Source organism: Hippocampus comes, unplaced genomic scaffold (genome assembly GCF_001891065.2).
Source record: "Hippocampus comes isolate QL1 unplaced genomic scaffold, H_comes_QL1_v1.1 scaffold242, whole genome shotgun sequence".
NCBI classification, from domain to species: domain Eukaryota; kingdom Metazoa; phylum Chordata; class Actinopteri; order Syngnathiformes; family Syngnathidae; genus Hippocampus; species Hippocampus comes.
In genome coordinates, this window is record NW_017805385.1 from 1,460,889 (window position 1) to 1,478,062 (window position 17,174).

The 17,174-nt window shown below is 40.4% G+C and overlaps 2 protein-coding genes across 7 annotated transcripts in view; both read left to right on the plus strand.

Annotated features, from left to right (window-relative positions):
- Window positions 1-188: 188 nt before the first annotated feature.
- mal2 (mal, T cell differentiation protein 2) lies at window positions 189-7,422 on the plus strand. The gene is made up of 4 exons (XM_019872984.1): window positions 189-444; window positions 3,507-3,677; window positions 5,091-5,291; window positions 6,325-7,422. The coding sequence occupies exons 1-4, from the start codon at window positions 328-330 to the stop codon at window positions 6,394-6,396; spliced, it is 561 nt and encodes a 186-aa protein (XP_019728543.1). The 5' UTR covers window positions 189-327; the 3' UTR covers window positions 6,397-7,422.
- Window positions 7,423-9,714: 2,292 nt separating this feature from the next.
- The window catches only part of LOC109517646 (metastasis suppressor protein 1-like), a 37,493-nt gene continuing 30,033 nt past the window's right edge, over window positions 9,715-17,174 (plus strand). For 4 of the 6 annotated variants that reach the window (XM_019872943.1, XM_019872946.1, XM_019872945.1 and 1 more), the window contains exons 1-2: window positions 9,716-10,209; window positions 13,036-13,097. In XM_019872943.1, coding sequence (XP_019728502.1) covers window positions 10,138-10,209; window positions 13,036-13,097 — 134 coding nt within the window. In that variant the 5' untranslated portion in view covers window positions 9,716-10,137. Of the gene's footprint in view, window positions 10,210-13,035; window positions 13,098-17,174 lie in introns of all 6 variants that reach the window. The other 2 variants (XM_019872944.1, XM_019872947.1) reach the window with 1 other exon arrangement.

Here is a 17,174-nt window from a genome sequence, read left to right on the forward strand (position 1 = left end):
GGTCAATTTCTCGGTGTATAGTTGATTTCTCTCATCAATTTTCGGGAAATCTACCATTTTAACTACAGTATTTCATAGTCTCGTTCGCTCAGGCCATTTTGAAATGGAGGTTTTACCGAATCCGTGATGTCCTCGAACGCAACATCATGGCTTCAAGGGAGTGGCCGGCCGGTGCACCTGTCCGACCTGTTCTGTTGGAGAGGGACACATGACTCCGGAGGAATTTCCCCCGCTCCTCCAGTCCGTTGTGCCAGTGGGTTCTCTGGGGGGGTGAGAGAGCCAGAGAGGCGGCCGAGAAAGAGCGGAGAGAGAGAGGCGGACGGAGAGATGTCGGAGCCGGCCACCAATCCCGCTGTCACCTCCTTCCCAGGACCCACAATTTCGCTGCCTTTGGGGCTGGAAGTGTTGAGGACTTACTCTGGGGCGCTGATCTGCTTAGAAATCGTAAGTGTTGATCCGGAACTCATGGGATGACTGGAGTGGATGTTCAGCCATAGTACACTGTACTTGTAGCAGTATACTTGTAGCAACCCCGTGGTCTCTCCTGACGACCTTTTGGAACTGCAAGGTGATCTCCCGGTCCTTGACACCTCTGAGGTTTTGCCTATTTGAATTATTTCTCTTTTATCATCGAAGGAGACGTTCATTTGCCAGGCTTTTATCATAGCATGGAAATTAAGTACATCGCATTGTTTGTTCTAATTGTGAAATGATTTGTTTGCCATTTATGAATTGAGTGTTTTCATATTTATTATGGGTTTTAATGGGAAAAGTGTGCATCCTGCTCGAATTATACAGACATTGCGGTGTCAAACGAAGTTGGTTTATATTAATGTTCTATATTCAAAGCAATTTACCTCATGACAATTAGTGTGAAGTGAATTATGACAAGGATGACACCATTATAGTACTTTTATCAACTATAAAAAACAATGTTCTAACGCTTCTTTGTAGTCATGCTAGTGTAACTAACTTAAAACTAAAAGAAAGTAAACTACTGACCATTTGTATGGCAATTTTTGCAATTAACACGTTAAGTAACAATAATTTTTTTTTTTATGTGATTAATTGCATTGCCCATATCGTGATGATCAGCCATACCATGTCCTCTGTCAACATGAGTTGCATTTCTGGTTCTGAGGTTACACTCAGAACTGTTTCATAATTTCGACATTAGGAGCTGAATGATGTGATTTTTTTTTTTTTTTTTTTTACGCGGATTCCTCAAATTGGTCAGAATATCCATCCATCCATTTTCTGCCACTTATCCGGGGTCAGGTCGCGGGGTCGAGTAGGGAAGACCAGACTTCCATCTCCCCAGCCACTGCTTTGAGCTCTTCCCGGCGGATCCCGAGGTGTTCCCAGGCCAGCTGGGTGACATAGTCTCTCATGCGTGTCCTGGGTCGTCCCCGGGGTCTCCTGCCAGTGGGACATGCCCGGAACACCTCACCAGGGAGGTGTCCAGGAGGCATCCTAATCAGATGCCCTTGCCACCTCATCTGGCTCCTCCCGATGTGGAGAAGCAGCGCCTCGACTCTGAGCCCCTCGTGGATGACCGAGCTTCTCACCTGATCTCTAAGGGAGAGCCCGGACACCCTGCGGAGAAAACTCATTTCGGCCGCTTGTATCCGGCCGGGATCTCGTGCTTTTGGTCACGACCCATAGCTCGTGACCATAGATGAGGGTTGGGACGTAGATCGTCCGGTAAATTGAGAGCTTCGCCCTTTGGCTCAGCTCCTTCTTTACCACAACAGACCAATACAAAGTCCGCATCACAGCAGACGCTGCATGGTCAGAATGTAATTTAAATATCTGACTCATTACTGATTTATTTAAAATAATTATGAATTTAAATGTGTTGGTTCCTTAACACTAACAGAGATATGAATGAAAAGCAGAAAATTTTATTTTATTTTATTTTTTATTTTTTTACAAAGGATTAAATAGGCCTTTATTTTGTAATGTTAATGTACAAAAATAGAACATAAAATCGGCTGTTTTTTGCTTATTTGAAACGGGCTATTTATTGAATTAATTTTCCAGGTCTTAATTGAGATTAAAACGTTTTAATGTTGGTTTATTTTAATCAAAACAATTACCGGTACATAAAATACAAATTATAAATATATAAATGAGGGTGACCTGGTGGTTGACTTGTTAGCACGTCGGCTTGACAGTGCAGAGGTGCAGGCTTCGATCCCGGCTCCGGCCTTCCTGTGTGGAGTTTGCATGTTCTCCCCGTGTCTGTGTGGGTTTTCTCTGGGTACTCTGGTTTCCTCCCACATTCCAAAAACATGCGTGGCAGGTTAATGGAACACTGAAAATTGTCCCTAGGTGTGAGTGTGAGTGCAGATGGTTGTTCATCTATGTTTGCCCTGCGGTTGACTGGCAACCAGTTCAGGGTGTTCCTGCCGACAGCCCGTAGACAGCTTGTATCGGCTCCAGCATGCCCCACGACTGTTGTGAGGGTAATCGGATGAGAAAGTCGATAGATGGATGGATCTTCATTTAACCCTAGAATTTGGGTCAAAATGGGATCACCCAATTTTTTGCATTGTTTTGACCCAATTTGTTCTTTTCATTTCACCCTAAAACTTGGATCAAAACTGAATAATCCAATTTTTACGAAAATTGACCCAAGTGTGGGTCGGTCCTTTTTTTAACACATAAATTGGGTCAAATTTCACCTAAATTTTCTTATTTTTGACCCAAGTATTTTTAGAGTGTATCATTACATATTTCCTTTTTGCCTTTCTCATTGGTAGCCCTCTGCGGTGGTATCACAAATAATATGAAACAGTCCCCCCCTAAGAAGCAAAGCACACTAGTTGCATTCATTCCTGATGCTTAATGAGCTGTCTCACTTGATTTAGTGGCATCACGCACAATGATTATTTGAACTCCAAATTTGGTTTGACTTGGATTGCATATGTATTTTGGGGGGTGGCCCGATGGTCGACTGGTTAGTGCATCACCCTCATAGTGCAGTTGTGCAGGATTCGATTCTGGCTCCGGCCTTCCTGTGTGCGGTTTGCATGTTCTCCCCATGCCAGAGTGGGTTTTCTCGGGGTACTCCGGTTTCCTCCCATACTCTAAAAACATGCATGGCAGGTTTATTGGTGACTCCAAATTGTCCCTAGGTGTGATTTTGAGTGTGGATGGTTGTTTGTCTCTGTGTACCCTGCGAATGGCTGGCAATCAGTTCATTGTGCACCCTGCCTACTGCCCGAAGAATGCTGGGATAGGCTCTAGCACATGCCGCGATCCCTGTGAGGATAAGCGGATCAGAAAATGGATGGATGGATGGATGGATGGATGGATGAAAGTATTTTGGGGTGTTTCGACTTTTGGCTGAATTATATTTTCATAGTTGTACTTTACAATGGTGAAGAGCTGCAGTGAATACATTAAAGTCCCATTTTGGTACAATGAGGTGTCTGTATGGCTGGATTTTGAAACGCTGAGAATAAAGTTATGCGTTGACGTGCTGATGCTTGTGTCTCCAGTTATTTGGTGGTTTAGTATGGATCCTGGTGGCTTCCTCCAATGTGCCAGTCCCCCTGCTGCAAGGGTGGGTGATGTTTGTATCTGTCACTGCCTTCTTCCTCTCCTCCGCCTACCTCTTCCTCCTCATCACCGGCCTGGCTGACCGCATCAACATCGACTGGAACTTTTTGGTAGGTAGTATTCGAGTCTGGTGTTGGTTTGTTCCTTGGAGCAGCCAGTGCATGTAATCATGTATTCATTGAGCTATCGGCTGTCATTTTGTGGTGATAGAATTTGATATATATATATATATATATATATATATATATATATGTATATGTGTGTGTGTGTGTGTGTGTGTATCGATAAATATATCTATCTATATATACAAACACACATAAACAATTTCTTTGTAGTATACAATTTGTGCACAGTTTTGGTTAGCATAGCCCAGAAAATTACCGTTTCTGTGAAGTTTAGCCTCTCAGCCTTGTTCTCAGCACTAAGCTTTGTTCAGAAGAAGTCAAGCATGTTTTGTTTGTTTTCATCAGAACAATGAGCGATGTGGATGATGAGCTCACACCAGAACACAACAAAGACCTCGCTGTTGTTGTCCAATCCAACTCACAGGATCGAAAACACAAACTCCCCTCAAACTCTTTTGTCTACCTGTGTAATGCGATGACTCTTCGTTTTGCCATGTTTGTAGTGTGTGCCTTGTTTTAGTGTGTGGAATTATTGACTGTACTGTACACACCAGGGCTGTTCTGCATGTTTCGATAACATTTACAGTTCAATGAAGCGTGCGTGGTTGCACAACACAAGTAGAGAGGAGCAATTGATTGTGTTGAGTGTTTGTCTTATAATGTGTCTTGACCACAATAAAAATGACAAAGAGAAGTGCTTGCAACTACAATTAGCCTAGTTCCCATATAAGATAACAGTTATGCTAGCTTCTTCCGTTTCATATTGTAGTAGTAGTAGTAGTAGTAGTCGTAGTAGTAGGACTACTCTCTTCATTTCTTTGAGTATTACCGTATATGTCGGTCTGGATGACTCATAGCACTAGGCTGCCTCTGACAGGTCTGTCTTGGTACTACGATAGGTATCAGGTTTGGGAGAGGAAAATTACGGTTCCTGGTGCTGTCCATATCATTCTATGTGTGGTCCCTGTGGTTTTCTGTGTTGGTTTTCATGACCACATACTACAGGGGTACAACTGACATGTGGCCTGTGCTGTGAGCGTGTCCTGACCCAAGGGTTTGCTAAATAGGCCAGAGCGGGAGGACTTCAGAGCTTGTGAGGATTCTCTGGGTAAAAGGAGCTCTGAAAGATAAGAAGGACCAGTACCGTTAAGTCATTTAAAAACCTGTACAAGAACCTCCAAATCAACCCTGAATAATAAAAGGAGTCAGTGCAGTGACTTTAAAATTGATGTGCAATAATATGTTCCCACCTCTTGGCCAAATTGCACAATAATTTTAAACCTCAGATACTCTTTTTAGGAAACCCAGATAAGTCAGCCATCCACATTCTTTAGGCCATGGTATAGATGTGTGCTGAGTGCCATGCCATCCTAACACTCCCTCTCTTCTCATTTTCAGGATGTTTTTTACCATTTTGTAGCTTTGCTTTTCTATTTTGCTGCCTTTGTACTGGAGGCAGCGACAACGGCAGCCAATGGAGGAGCCATCATCACACCCCTGCCAAACAGCACAGGAACTGTTATGTGTATCCACTACCCTCGCGGAAATGTATTCACTGTGATGACTGGCAACCAGTTTAATATTAACGTAGTGGCCACGGTGAGTGAAATATGGTTGGAAAGCCTTTCTAATTGGGTGTCAGTGTCCATCCATCCTGCCATTATCTGAGCCGCTTATCCTCACGAGGGTCGCGGGTATGCTGGAGTTTATCCCACCTGTCTTGGTGCAGTAGGCGGGATACAACCTGAACTGATTGTCAGCCAAATGCAGGGCACAAATTAAAGAACAACCATACTCACTCACAGTCACACCTACGGACAATTTAGAGTTTCCAATCAGCCTACCATGCATGTTGTTGAAATGTGGGAGGAAACCAGAGTACCCGGGAAAACCCACGCAGGAGAACATACAAACTCCACACAGATATGCCGGAGTCGGATACAAATCCATGACCTCCGCACTGTGAGGCGGATGTGCTAAATAGTTGTGTGTCAGTGTATATCCTATAAATACTGGCTTTACACCTTCAAAGCTCCACAATGTTTTTATACACTGACATACTGATAATGGTGATGCTGACTCTCTTGTGTCTGCTTGTATCCAGGATCTTATTCTTTCGCCCACGACCCAGAGTTTGTGACCATGGGTGAGGGTAGAAAGACCAAGAAATCGATCACTTCACCTTTCAGCTCAGTTCTTTCTTTACGGCGACAGTCCAATTCAGAGTCTGGATCACTGCAGAAGCTGCACCGATCCGCTTTGTAGATCTCCCGCCCCATCCTCCCTTCCCTCATGAACAAAATCTCAAGATACTTGAACTCATAGATAGATAGATCGAAATTTAGGTTTGGTATTCATAATGAACACTACCTGCGAAGAACCTGCCTCTTATCCAAAGCTCATCCATGTGTTCAAACAGTATTGAAAATGGATGGATAGATGGACGGTTTAGTGGAGTTCTGACCACTGTGGCAGCTTAGAAGTCCACAACTTGGAATCAAATTCTCATCAGAAATTTGCCTTAATAGCAATCAAACTGATTTGGAATTTAGCTCACCGGTACAGTTTGCTGTCCATCAAGTTGATTGATATTTTCTCCACATTCTGTTTATCTATTTGTTTTTTGTTCCAGGTATTTGCATTTGTGGTAACGCTATTCTACAGCTGCAGTTTGGTGATGGCGTTCAAGAGGTGGAGGATCTAACCTGAAACTCAAACTGATTTTTCACCTGTTCTTCACCAACAAGAGGAACATTCACAATACAACAATACATTAGCTTCAGAAATCATGCTTCTGTTCAGTGTGGAGTTGGAATGCCCTGTTTTCAGTATGATACCTTTGTGATTTTTTTTTTAAGACTTTATCAATTACAGAATGACTTTTCTGAGGTCCCTAACTTCTAAACATGTTGAGTGGTGTAGCGAAGGGATGAGAAAACATTGAAAAATGTTGACATCTAATATGGCATGCACGTGAGTCATGTTTTGACACTTATTATGCAACAAGCTTTTTTTATTCACGTTAGGCACGTTCGTGATGCTTATGCAACTACAGCTATTTTTTCCACATCAACACTGTAGCTTCCTTATTCTACTGGATTCACATCCTCACTGAAGAGAATGTTTCACAACTCCAAAACAACTGAAACTCCCTGAGGTGTGCTGCTTTTGTGACATGCTCAACAGAAGCTTCACATGCTTGGACATTTTCTAGGAAAGACCCCACAATACAGTGATGCCAAAGGAATGGAAACTCCCTTCACAATGAACATGATGTGCTTTTGAATTTTTAAATATAGTTTTAAATACATGTTGAAATGGCATTTTTTGTTTTGTTGATATGTAACAATTTGTCAGATGACATCAGTGTGTGGCTTCTCCTTATCAGATTAAACACCAAACCTCCCACTATTGGTGGTTTGAAGAATTTTAATATAATATACATACTAATAGTTCATTAGATGACATCTTTGTTTATCTTCTTAATGTATAGGATTAAACACTCAAGCCTACCAGTATCGCTGTGTTTTAAAGAATTTTAACAGTCTACGCTGTTATTTAACTGCATATTAAAATCATTTACATCAAGAATAAATCATGATAAATATTCAATCTATTAGGTTTGCTTGGTGTCCCAATTTATTATAATTTGTTCGAATAAGTGAAGCCGATCACAGTCTGTATTACAATAGTAAATTATTCCTCATTTAAAATAAAATGCCTAAATGCTTGTGCCATTGTTTTTATTTTAGTACATTTTGTTAAATCATAAAAATTTTAATATTAACATGTAATAACATTTTACCAAAACAAATTTCATGTAATTTTATTTACATGCAGTGGACATAAAAAATATATATATATATACACCCCTGTTTAAATGCCAGATATTTGAGATACAGTACTCTATTTAAAAAGGAAAAAAGACAAGGTGAAATCAAGTTTTAACTGTTACAGGAAAATGGGCAATTTATAAATATAAACCACAAAGGATCCCAATGCAGACACAGCCAACTTTGAAAAAATATATTTACTAACAAAATGCACACAATACACTTGGATACAAAGTACACAAACGTGAAGAGAAATCAATTACTGCAAAAGGCATGTTGTGAGGTAAATACAGTACAACACTTAAAACAGTACATGATCGTTTAAGATTGCAGGGATAAATGCATTGTTGTATTATGAAAAATAAAAGAGACGTTCTCTGTGTCTGATGATCACAGCTGTGTTCAATAAATAGTTTTGCATGTTCTAGCAACTGCCAGGGATGAAGTAATTTTGAAATCTGAAATCCAATACTTCCCTTTTAATCATGTCTCGCTTTCAACCTCTAGTGGCTAAATATTTTAACACATGTACATTTTTTTATTACTGTACATAATGAAAAGAAACGTCCATCCAACCATTATCTGAGCTGCTTATCCTCATGAGGTCCACGGACGTGCTGGAGCCGATCTCAGCTGTCTTCGGGCAGTAGGCGGCATATCCCCTGTACTGGTTGACAGTCAGTTGCAGGGCACACATACACAAATAATCATTCACTTCCACAATCACACCTTGGGACAATTTAGAGTGTTCAATAATCTACCATGCATATTTTTGGTATGAAGGAGGAAACCGGAGTACCCGGAGAAAACCCACAAGTGCAGGACATGCAAACTCCACACAGGCCGGAGCCCAGATTCGAACTCTTGACCTTTGTAGTGTGAGGTGGATGTACAAACCTGTTGACCACCGTGCCACCCTGTACAGTAAAAATGAAAGTCATTTTAAGAATACTGTAGCATTCCAACCTAAATGTATAAATTAGTGGATTAACACCAAGCCCTGCCTCATAAATCCATGAGAAATATAGCTTAAATGATGTCAGCGAAATGTGTTTACCCACAACTTTGTGACACAATTTGAGTAGAGTATTTGCAGACATGCAATGAACACATTATGAATGTATGAAGACATTTTAAAAGTTTTTAACCTCCGTTTCAAACGGAAAATATTAGCACAGTATAATAAGTATATAATTATGCGTGCGTGCGTGTGCGCGTGTGTGCGTGTGCGTGTGTGTGAGTGTGTGTGTGTGTGTGTGTGTGTGTGTGTGTGTGTGTGTGTGTGTGTGTGTGCGCGCTCGCGCGCGCGCACGGGCGCGCACAATTTCCATCAAGAAATACAGCACACTTTCTTCAAATTGGTGCATTCATTGTTTTTTTTTTCTCGAATGCGTTACCAGGAGGGATTTCATGGCTTTAAGTGAACATATAACGACTCGTTTGCAGGTTACAACTTGTTCTATAATTCCCGTTATTTTATTTTTCTATCTTATGTTGTCTTTCAAAGTTTAGTCGCTAGATGTCACTCATTGACTGACAGTCAGTAAATATTTTTTCGGGTTTATAATTTACACGGTCCAAAATGCACTCTCATGAGCTACGAAGAATGCGTGTACGTGTTTGTTTGGACTCGGCAAATTCTTCAAACGGATGACAATGATTATCAATGATAATACAGAATACTGTATTATCATTGATAATATCAAGAGCATATCAAGAGCACGTATTTTGCACGTATGGACGGGGCTGTATTTAAAATAGCATTTTTGCCACATGTCTGGTTAAATCGGATGTGCCTCCCCCCCAACGTGTGCGCGCGCATCTATCAATCTATCATCTCTCTCTCTTCTCTCTCTCTCTCTCTCTCTCTCTCTCTCTCTCTCTCTCTCTCTCTCTCGCTCACTCTCTCTCTCAATATACAGTATATATAAAAAACACACCTCAGGCCTGATCAGGATTTATTTATTTGTTTATTGTGTTTATTATTTACTTTATGTTGACTGTTTTTTAAAGCGCTTTTTGTTACAGCTGCAGCTGTTGTGAAAGCGCTATATAAATCAGGATGTATTGTGTTGTATTGTATTGTATTACAGTACTATTATTTTTTCCAAACGTTTAGAAAATGTATACTTTTATTGTAGAAGTTAACCGGAAGCAGATTTTTCTGAGTTGTCGCTAGCTTGACTTGTTTTCGCTCATAGGGTTTGTTCTACCAGACTTCAGTCCGTATTTTGAAAGCGACCACAGACGACACTCTTGGCTATTTCAAGAGGTTTACCTGTCAATATCCTCAGACACCGTGACGTGTCTCTAGTTTCGACTTCAGTTGAAGTGTTTTTGTCTTAACATGGCTATGAAGCAAGCGGCGTGGAGACGACACTGGGAATTAAATTTCACTCTCGTTCCATCAGCTTGTTTGAAGTGAATGGTGCACCGGGCAGTTGTGAACTCCTTTTCTCACAACTTCTTTTTTTGTATAAACACCTCTTGTTGTTCATTTCTCAGCAACGGATACACTAGTTCCAGGTATCTATAGTTGTATTTATTTTGTTTGTTTTCGGGTTGACTTTTCCACCCTCACCTCCTGGGCTTCGGAGGTGGTCCTCTGAAAAATGGAGGCTGTTATCGAGAAGGACTGCAGTGCGCTTGGAGGACTCTTCCAAACTCTTATCGGAGACATGAAGGTAATATAAACGTTATTGTGCAGCTTCTAACAGACCCAATCCTTCTAACGTATGTGTCGTGTCGATGATATACTTGAGTAATTGCATGCCGCTCCTGCTAGTGTAACTTGTTTAATGTTTGCTCATGAATTCCAAACTCTTCAAAACACTATATATGTAGATATCTCCCAATATATGTATATATTGGTAAGCGTGTGTTTTATTCGTTAAATTGAAACATTTACTGTAGTTGTGTCGTCATTTTAATTTGGGATATTCCATTTTGGGGCAGGCAGGTGGAAGTTTATTTGCCCCCACTTTTTTTTTTTTGACAGAGACGACTTGTAGAGACAATTAGCTGCCGTCTCAGCTGCTGTACTTGCCCCGAAGGAATGGAAAGAATGTGACCGTCGTAGTGGAACAATGTCCGCGGGGTCTCAAGGCGTTGACATATGAAGGGGGGATCAAAATGGCCAGACGTCCGTTCGAACAGAAATGTGAAAACTTTAACGGTCCGGTGTCGAATATCACAGTCACCACTGTCTCTAATATCAGCCACCAACACTTACATGAGAAAAGTATGGAAACATTTCTTAATTTTTCGCACAAATTTGTAAGTTGTTGCTTGGTTTTATTCTAAATCACAAATAGAACAAACAGTTTGCTTCAACTAATGCTAACACAAGCAATTATGTTTTGCGGTTTTTTAAAATAACATAAACATTCACAGGACTGGGATGCAAAAGTAAGAAACCCTTAGATTTCGTAACTGGTTGGAGATCAAACTTGCACATGAATTTTGGACCAGTCCTCTTAACAAAACGGTTGCAGTTCAGCGAGATTCGTGGAATGTCTGTTTGCATGCCACCGTATCTAAATCGGGTTGAGGTCAGAATTTTATTTATAAACGTGTATAAAGCTGGAAAAGGTTTCAAAAGTATCTCTATAAGTCTTGATGGGCATCAGTTGACAAATTCTCTTTGAAGTCAACATTGTTGCATCTCTTTCAAGGAGTGGCCATCCTGTAAAGATGACTGTGAGAGCACAATTAGATTTCAAAGAACAACAAACAAACAAAAGAACCAACTTAAGACGTTTGCATATTGTTACATCCTTTTGAAAGGAATAGATATAGCACAGCAAAAAATGTAAGCCGTACTGGTCATAGTTACGTCAAATGTGCAGGCTTTTTTGTCTGTTTTCATTTGTTTTTGTGAATATTTATGTCACTTAAATGTCTCCTATTACTTACTCCATGATGACAGATATCATCACATTTTACAATACAATACATCTGACTTAGGTCTTGCTATGAAATTACTCACTGAGATGAGACACTCCTCTATATTTGAAACAAAAGTTGCGTTCCTTCGGCTGAGTCACGTGACTGTATTCCTGCCCGCTGATTTGCAGAATGAAGACTTATCAGTTCCTCTTCCTTCGTAGCCAGTCAATGCACCTGAACCAGTCTGTTTTTGAGACTGGATTAATACGTGATCAATTAAAATTGCACATTGTGAAAGCAACTTTGACGATAATATCGAGGACGATATGTATCGCCCATCCCGAGTATGGACGAACCGACAATGGACAAATGATCACCTAAACAACTCTTAACTATTGTTAGACACCTTAAAGCAGGGGTGTCAAACTCATTTATGGCGCGGGCCACATTTTAGTTATGATTGAAACCATATAAAGAAGTCAAGAATAACTGTTGATTCAACTATTGTTTAAGTTACTATCATGAAGGGGTTGGTAACAAGAAAATGCTTCGAATATATCTGTTATTTATTACATGAGAGAATTAAAAATTTTGGTTGACATTTTAGAAAGGATCATGGAAGTTAACATGTTTGAGCTGCTTTCGCGGGCCACGTAAAATTATGTGGTGGGCCAGATTTGGCCCCCGGGCCTTGCGTTTGACACATGTGCCTTAAAGGGTAAGTCAACCTAAAATGATGCAACCCCACTAGTCTAAACACGACATTCTGATTAATATTGTGTGTGTAGAATATGAGTTAAGCAGTAAAATCCACCTGGTTCACTATCACTTTCTACTAATGAAGAGATGCTGTTTGATCTATCAGCAACTAATATAACATTATGTATTTGAATGCATTCGAGATCATGAGGAAGTTAAGGTGTGAAATTAAATGGAGACAAAAGAGAATGGCAAAAGTCAATTAGACCATGTTTTTTTAAGTATCTCTTGCTTAGCATCTATTTAATTCTGGGAGTTGACATACAGTAAGTGATGTAATGTAGAGAGAGAGAGCGAGAGAAGTCAGAGGACGGAAAGCGCTTCAGTGACTGTTGGGTGTAATGTTTGACAGCATAACATAACATTCCGAAGGCACTTGACAGTACTAACACATCACTGGCAAACATTTGGTCAAGCCCTCACTGTCTTTATCTTGTGCGGTTCCACTGCTGACTTCCATTTCATAGCCTGCAGGCTCCCCTCAACACCATTCTTTTGCTGCCATAGTTTAGATTCAACTATTTTGAGCCAGAGACCTCAATTAGGTATATTTAGAGTCCCATTAGGTGGCGGGCTCATTATGTCATCGTATTAATGGTTTTGCTGTGAGGGGACTTTTCCCAAAGAAGCTTGTGACCCATTTTCCAGCCTAAAGGACACGATGGTAAATATGTGTTCATAATTGTTCTAATCTCTATCACGGTAAAATAATCATTTGAAGAGTGACTTAAGTGATTTAATCTGTTTGGCAAACATTTAGCTTGTCGCTGCCCTCTCCTCACCTGCACCATCTCAAATGTCATTTAACTGGAAATTATGAAGTCTGTCTTTATTTCAACACAATTTTTTTTTCTCGTTGGCAGAGTGGCTACCCGATTTGGGAGGACTTCATCACCAAGGCAGGCAAACTGCAGTCACAGTTCAGGTGAGCTTTTGCTTGCGCAATACATTTGCATGATAATGATGACTGGTCGCTTTGTGGAGCTACTTTCATACTTCCAATGAATCAATGATTCACAAATGACACCTTTTATATTTAAAAATAGTAAATTCTCATGAATATGTAACGTTAACTTCCAAATAAAGTTTGATGTCCTTTGACCAACCAGCATTGTCAGCTTCAATAAGCCAGAAGCTCGCAACATCCTTTCTGCACATCCTGTCCGTTCATCTCTCAGTCTTCTTCAGGTGGTAAATTTGCACACCTCTGCCCATGTTCTTCTAACAATGGCCGACAAATTCTCACCACTTCCCTCGGCCGACTTTAAGTGGCCACGTGTCAATTGACAAACAACTCACGACAGCTGAGATAAAGGCTAATTGTTCTCCAAGTACCTTAACCGTGGCTGTCCTGCAGTCTGGAATAGTCTTTGATTAACAGTGCACGGCAGATCTCTTGCCATATAAGTGCCCACGTGTTCCGGGACAAACTCATAGTGACAGCTGTATAATGGCTCAAGGACTTAACAATAGTGTCTTGAAGCCATTCCTCTGTTTTCTCAGCGTTATAACTGATTCATGGTGAAGTGTTATTCAACTGTTACCATCATTTCGGGGTGAAATATGTGACCCTCTCATACTTAAGCTCAGGGGAGCATTTGTGGACTTGTTGCTAATGACTGCCGAGTTGACGAGAAGGTGTCTGTGAGTCTGTGCACTGGGCTAGTGTTCAAAGTAGATTGTGACTACTGACCATTACAATGGAAATCATTGTGATTTGTAATTCATTCCACATAAACAACATAGGATGAAGATTGGTGATAAACAAATGTAGTATCTATCACCCAAGAGAAGAATCAGTTTTAAGCATGTTTTTCAGCAAGAGTCAACCACCAAAGAGCATGAGTAAGGCACCCTTTCAGCATAAACAGTTCCTTCTAGCTCATTTTAATATGTCTTATGTACCTGACTTGCAATTGATTAATCAGGTCATAGGAGACAGTATGTATTTGATTTTTTAAAAACATTATTACACATAGATTATTACATCTTAAAAAGGATTTACGAAAAGATTGTCTGGTCACACCCAATTATGACCAGATTTGAACATCGATTACACCTTAAATGAACTTTACAGCAAAGTATCACGGTAGGCAGTTGTAAATATTAAACATCTTCAATATTTATCTGTTTTGGGCTTTTCCCCACTCTTTCAAAATAAGTTAAAATGTAAAAAAAAAAAAAGAAAAGAAAAATCAATTTGGGTGTACGCCCACCCACTCTTGTTTCAAGACAAAACAAATAGGATATATGGGAATCTCCATTGAATATGGACAATCAAAGTCATGAGTGCAGTACTATTTATAGTCAGACTGTTTTGGTATTTCAAACTTTGCCCCAATTACTGGACTTAGATGCTGCCGTAGGCTGCAGTAGTCATGCCAGCGGTATTGATGCCCCTTCTACTTGATAGCTTACCAGTGTTGAGATTTATTGCTAAGAATGCACTACTTACTTGCCCGAATGGTAAACCACTATACAGCCTTTTTGGTCTGCTTTAATGTTTTCTATAGCCACTTCCAATTCGGCAAAAGTAGTGGTTTTGACCACGGCATAGGCACCCCCACACCTCATCCACCCATGGAGCTCTGTAATCTGTTGTGTGGGACTGGGTTACACACGCATGGCAAAACACAAACACACCCACCTTCCCGCTTTGGCTCTGATAAGTGGCTAGCCAGCCATGCTTGTGGCATGTGTCGATGTGTGTAATGATGTCCTTAGAGTACTGCTCTGTAATTTAGCCCCTCTGCACCCCTCTCACAACGCACCTAGGAAATCAACCAATTACAGTGTTCTGCCATTTTTTTGGGTCCAACTGTGGCGTTTTTCTCCTCCTGCCCATTTTGGGTTGATGTCTGGTGTAGAATAAAGGGTAGCTGATTTCTAATCATGGACTCTTTTGGTCTATTTGCTGGCTGATGCAGCTGTGTCTCGGGATTAAGGATTTATTCTGGTTTAGACTTCATTTGGAAAAAGAAAGACCCACCTCAAGACATCAATAAAATCTGTTTGAACTTGTTTTTTTAGAAATGATACAGACAGACATTATATTCGATGTATAGTACCCAACACGCATGCAATAGCTAAAGTACGGTTGACATATATATATATATATATATATATATATATATATATATATATATATATATACCAATCTCAAAATGTTGGCATTTAGTGTCTCAGAAGCATTGTTAAATTTCCAGGATCCAAATCAACCACATCTCCATTCCATTTTCTGCTGCTCTAAGAATAGATAGTGGCAGCAACACTCAATGTATCATTGTCAGAGGCAATGTGCCTGTTATACTACGCCACGGTCTGCGGGAGTGGAGGTTGGCTTGGCCAGGCTTTCCTGAACTGACAACGATAAAATTGAATCTCTCACTTAAAGGGCAGGTGCTTTTTTTTTTACATTTGACACTGTTAGAATATTTATAAGATGATAATTCTTCTAGTGAGGGAAATCCTGATTATTGTTATTTTACATTTATTCAATGAGCATCCGATCCACGAGCACATAGTATTGTCGCTCCTTCAGTGCCAGTGCTGTGCTTGAAATAGAAAGGAATCCGAGTGTGCCCTTGCTATGTTGTTTTGGGTTTTTTTTTTCTTCATATAGTCAAGCCACACCCTTGAATTTTTTGGTAAACTCTACCCTCAAACTGCTTATTAACCAATACTACATTTTCACAAGCTATTTGTACGAGAAGAAAAGTGGTATTCTGTCATTGGTAGAAAATAGGAAGCATAAGACATTTTTGGCACTTCAACTAACTTTTGGAACTCATTTTTGTACAGTGTAAGTTTTGTTTTGTCACACTTGTGGTGACCATTTGAGATGTAAACTCATGCAGCAATTGTAAAAACTGTAACATTATGGAAAGTCCCCAGTTGCTGTGAAGGTTTTCTCTTTGACCCCGGAAGTAAACAAGTGTTTGACAAATAAAGTGACAAGATGGAACCTTGATTGCAGTTAAGTAAAATAGCAAAGTGATTTCCACCATCATTCTTCTAGATATCTGTCAGTTTTTCCAGATTGATAGAAAGCCCACATTTAGAAATTTGTAGCTCCCAACGTTTGCTGCATCGAAGCACTTGTGACTTCTGTTTGAGTTTGAAATGTCTCAATGCGTTTGAATGCTCCTAACGTCTCGCTGAACGCAAGATGTCAATGATTGTTAATATCCTATCCGTTTGACATTCTAATGTTGAGTGTATTATAAACAATAATATCATACAAATATATTAATACAAATATTTAATCAAAAGCAATCTTCCTGTTGTTTGACACGAGTGATCCAATTAATCAGCCCGCAACACACACAATACATCCGTTACTGAGTTTTACGCTTGTTAGTTGGAGACCCAACTCGCCATATATTCATTTTTTTTCCCATTCATTTTCCGATCCACTTTATCCTCACAAGGGTCGCGGGGGTGCTTCAGCCTATCCCAGCTGTCTTCGGGCAGTAGGCGGTGGGGACACCCAGAATCGGTTGCCAGCCAATCGCAGGGCAAACAGAGACGAACAATCATCAACAAGTGTTCAATCAGCCTGCCATTCATGTTTTTGGAATGTGGGAGGAAACCGGAGTACCCGGAGAAAACCCACTGGGCCGCCACTGGCTATATAGATGTTGTGTTTTACAACAGTAGTCCGGAACAGTTTTTATAATTCCACGTTACACTAAAAATAGACAAGCGTGCAGTCTCCGTTGCCAAAATGCAGAGCAGGTCAGGGTATTTTGACATCGGGAACTTGCATACACACTGTGCCGTTCGGTAACTTCACTGTTTTTCTTCAATCACAATGTTTTTAAGATCAAAAGAAGGTAAGATTCAAAATTGCAATTAAACGTCAAATGCCCAGCCCTATGTCAAAGTACAGAATGTTCCAACTGTAAAGTTGTCCCTTATAACACTCGGCTTGCACCAGTTGCCACTTAGCAACAAGCCACTCTTCCTTGTTAAACCTGCACCGCTAAATGCTTGCCACTTG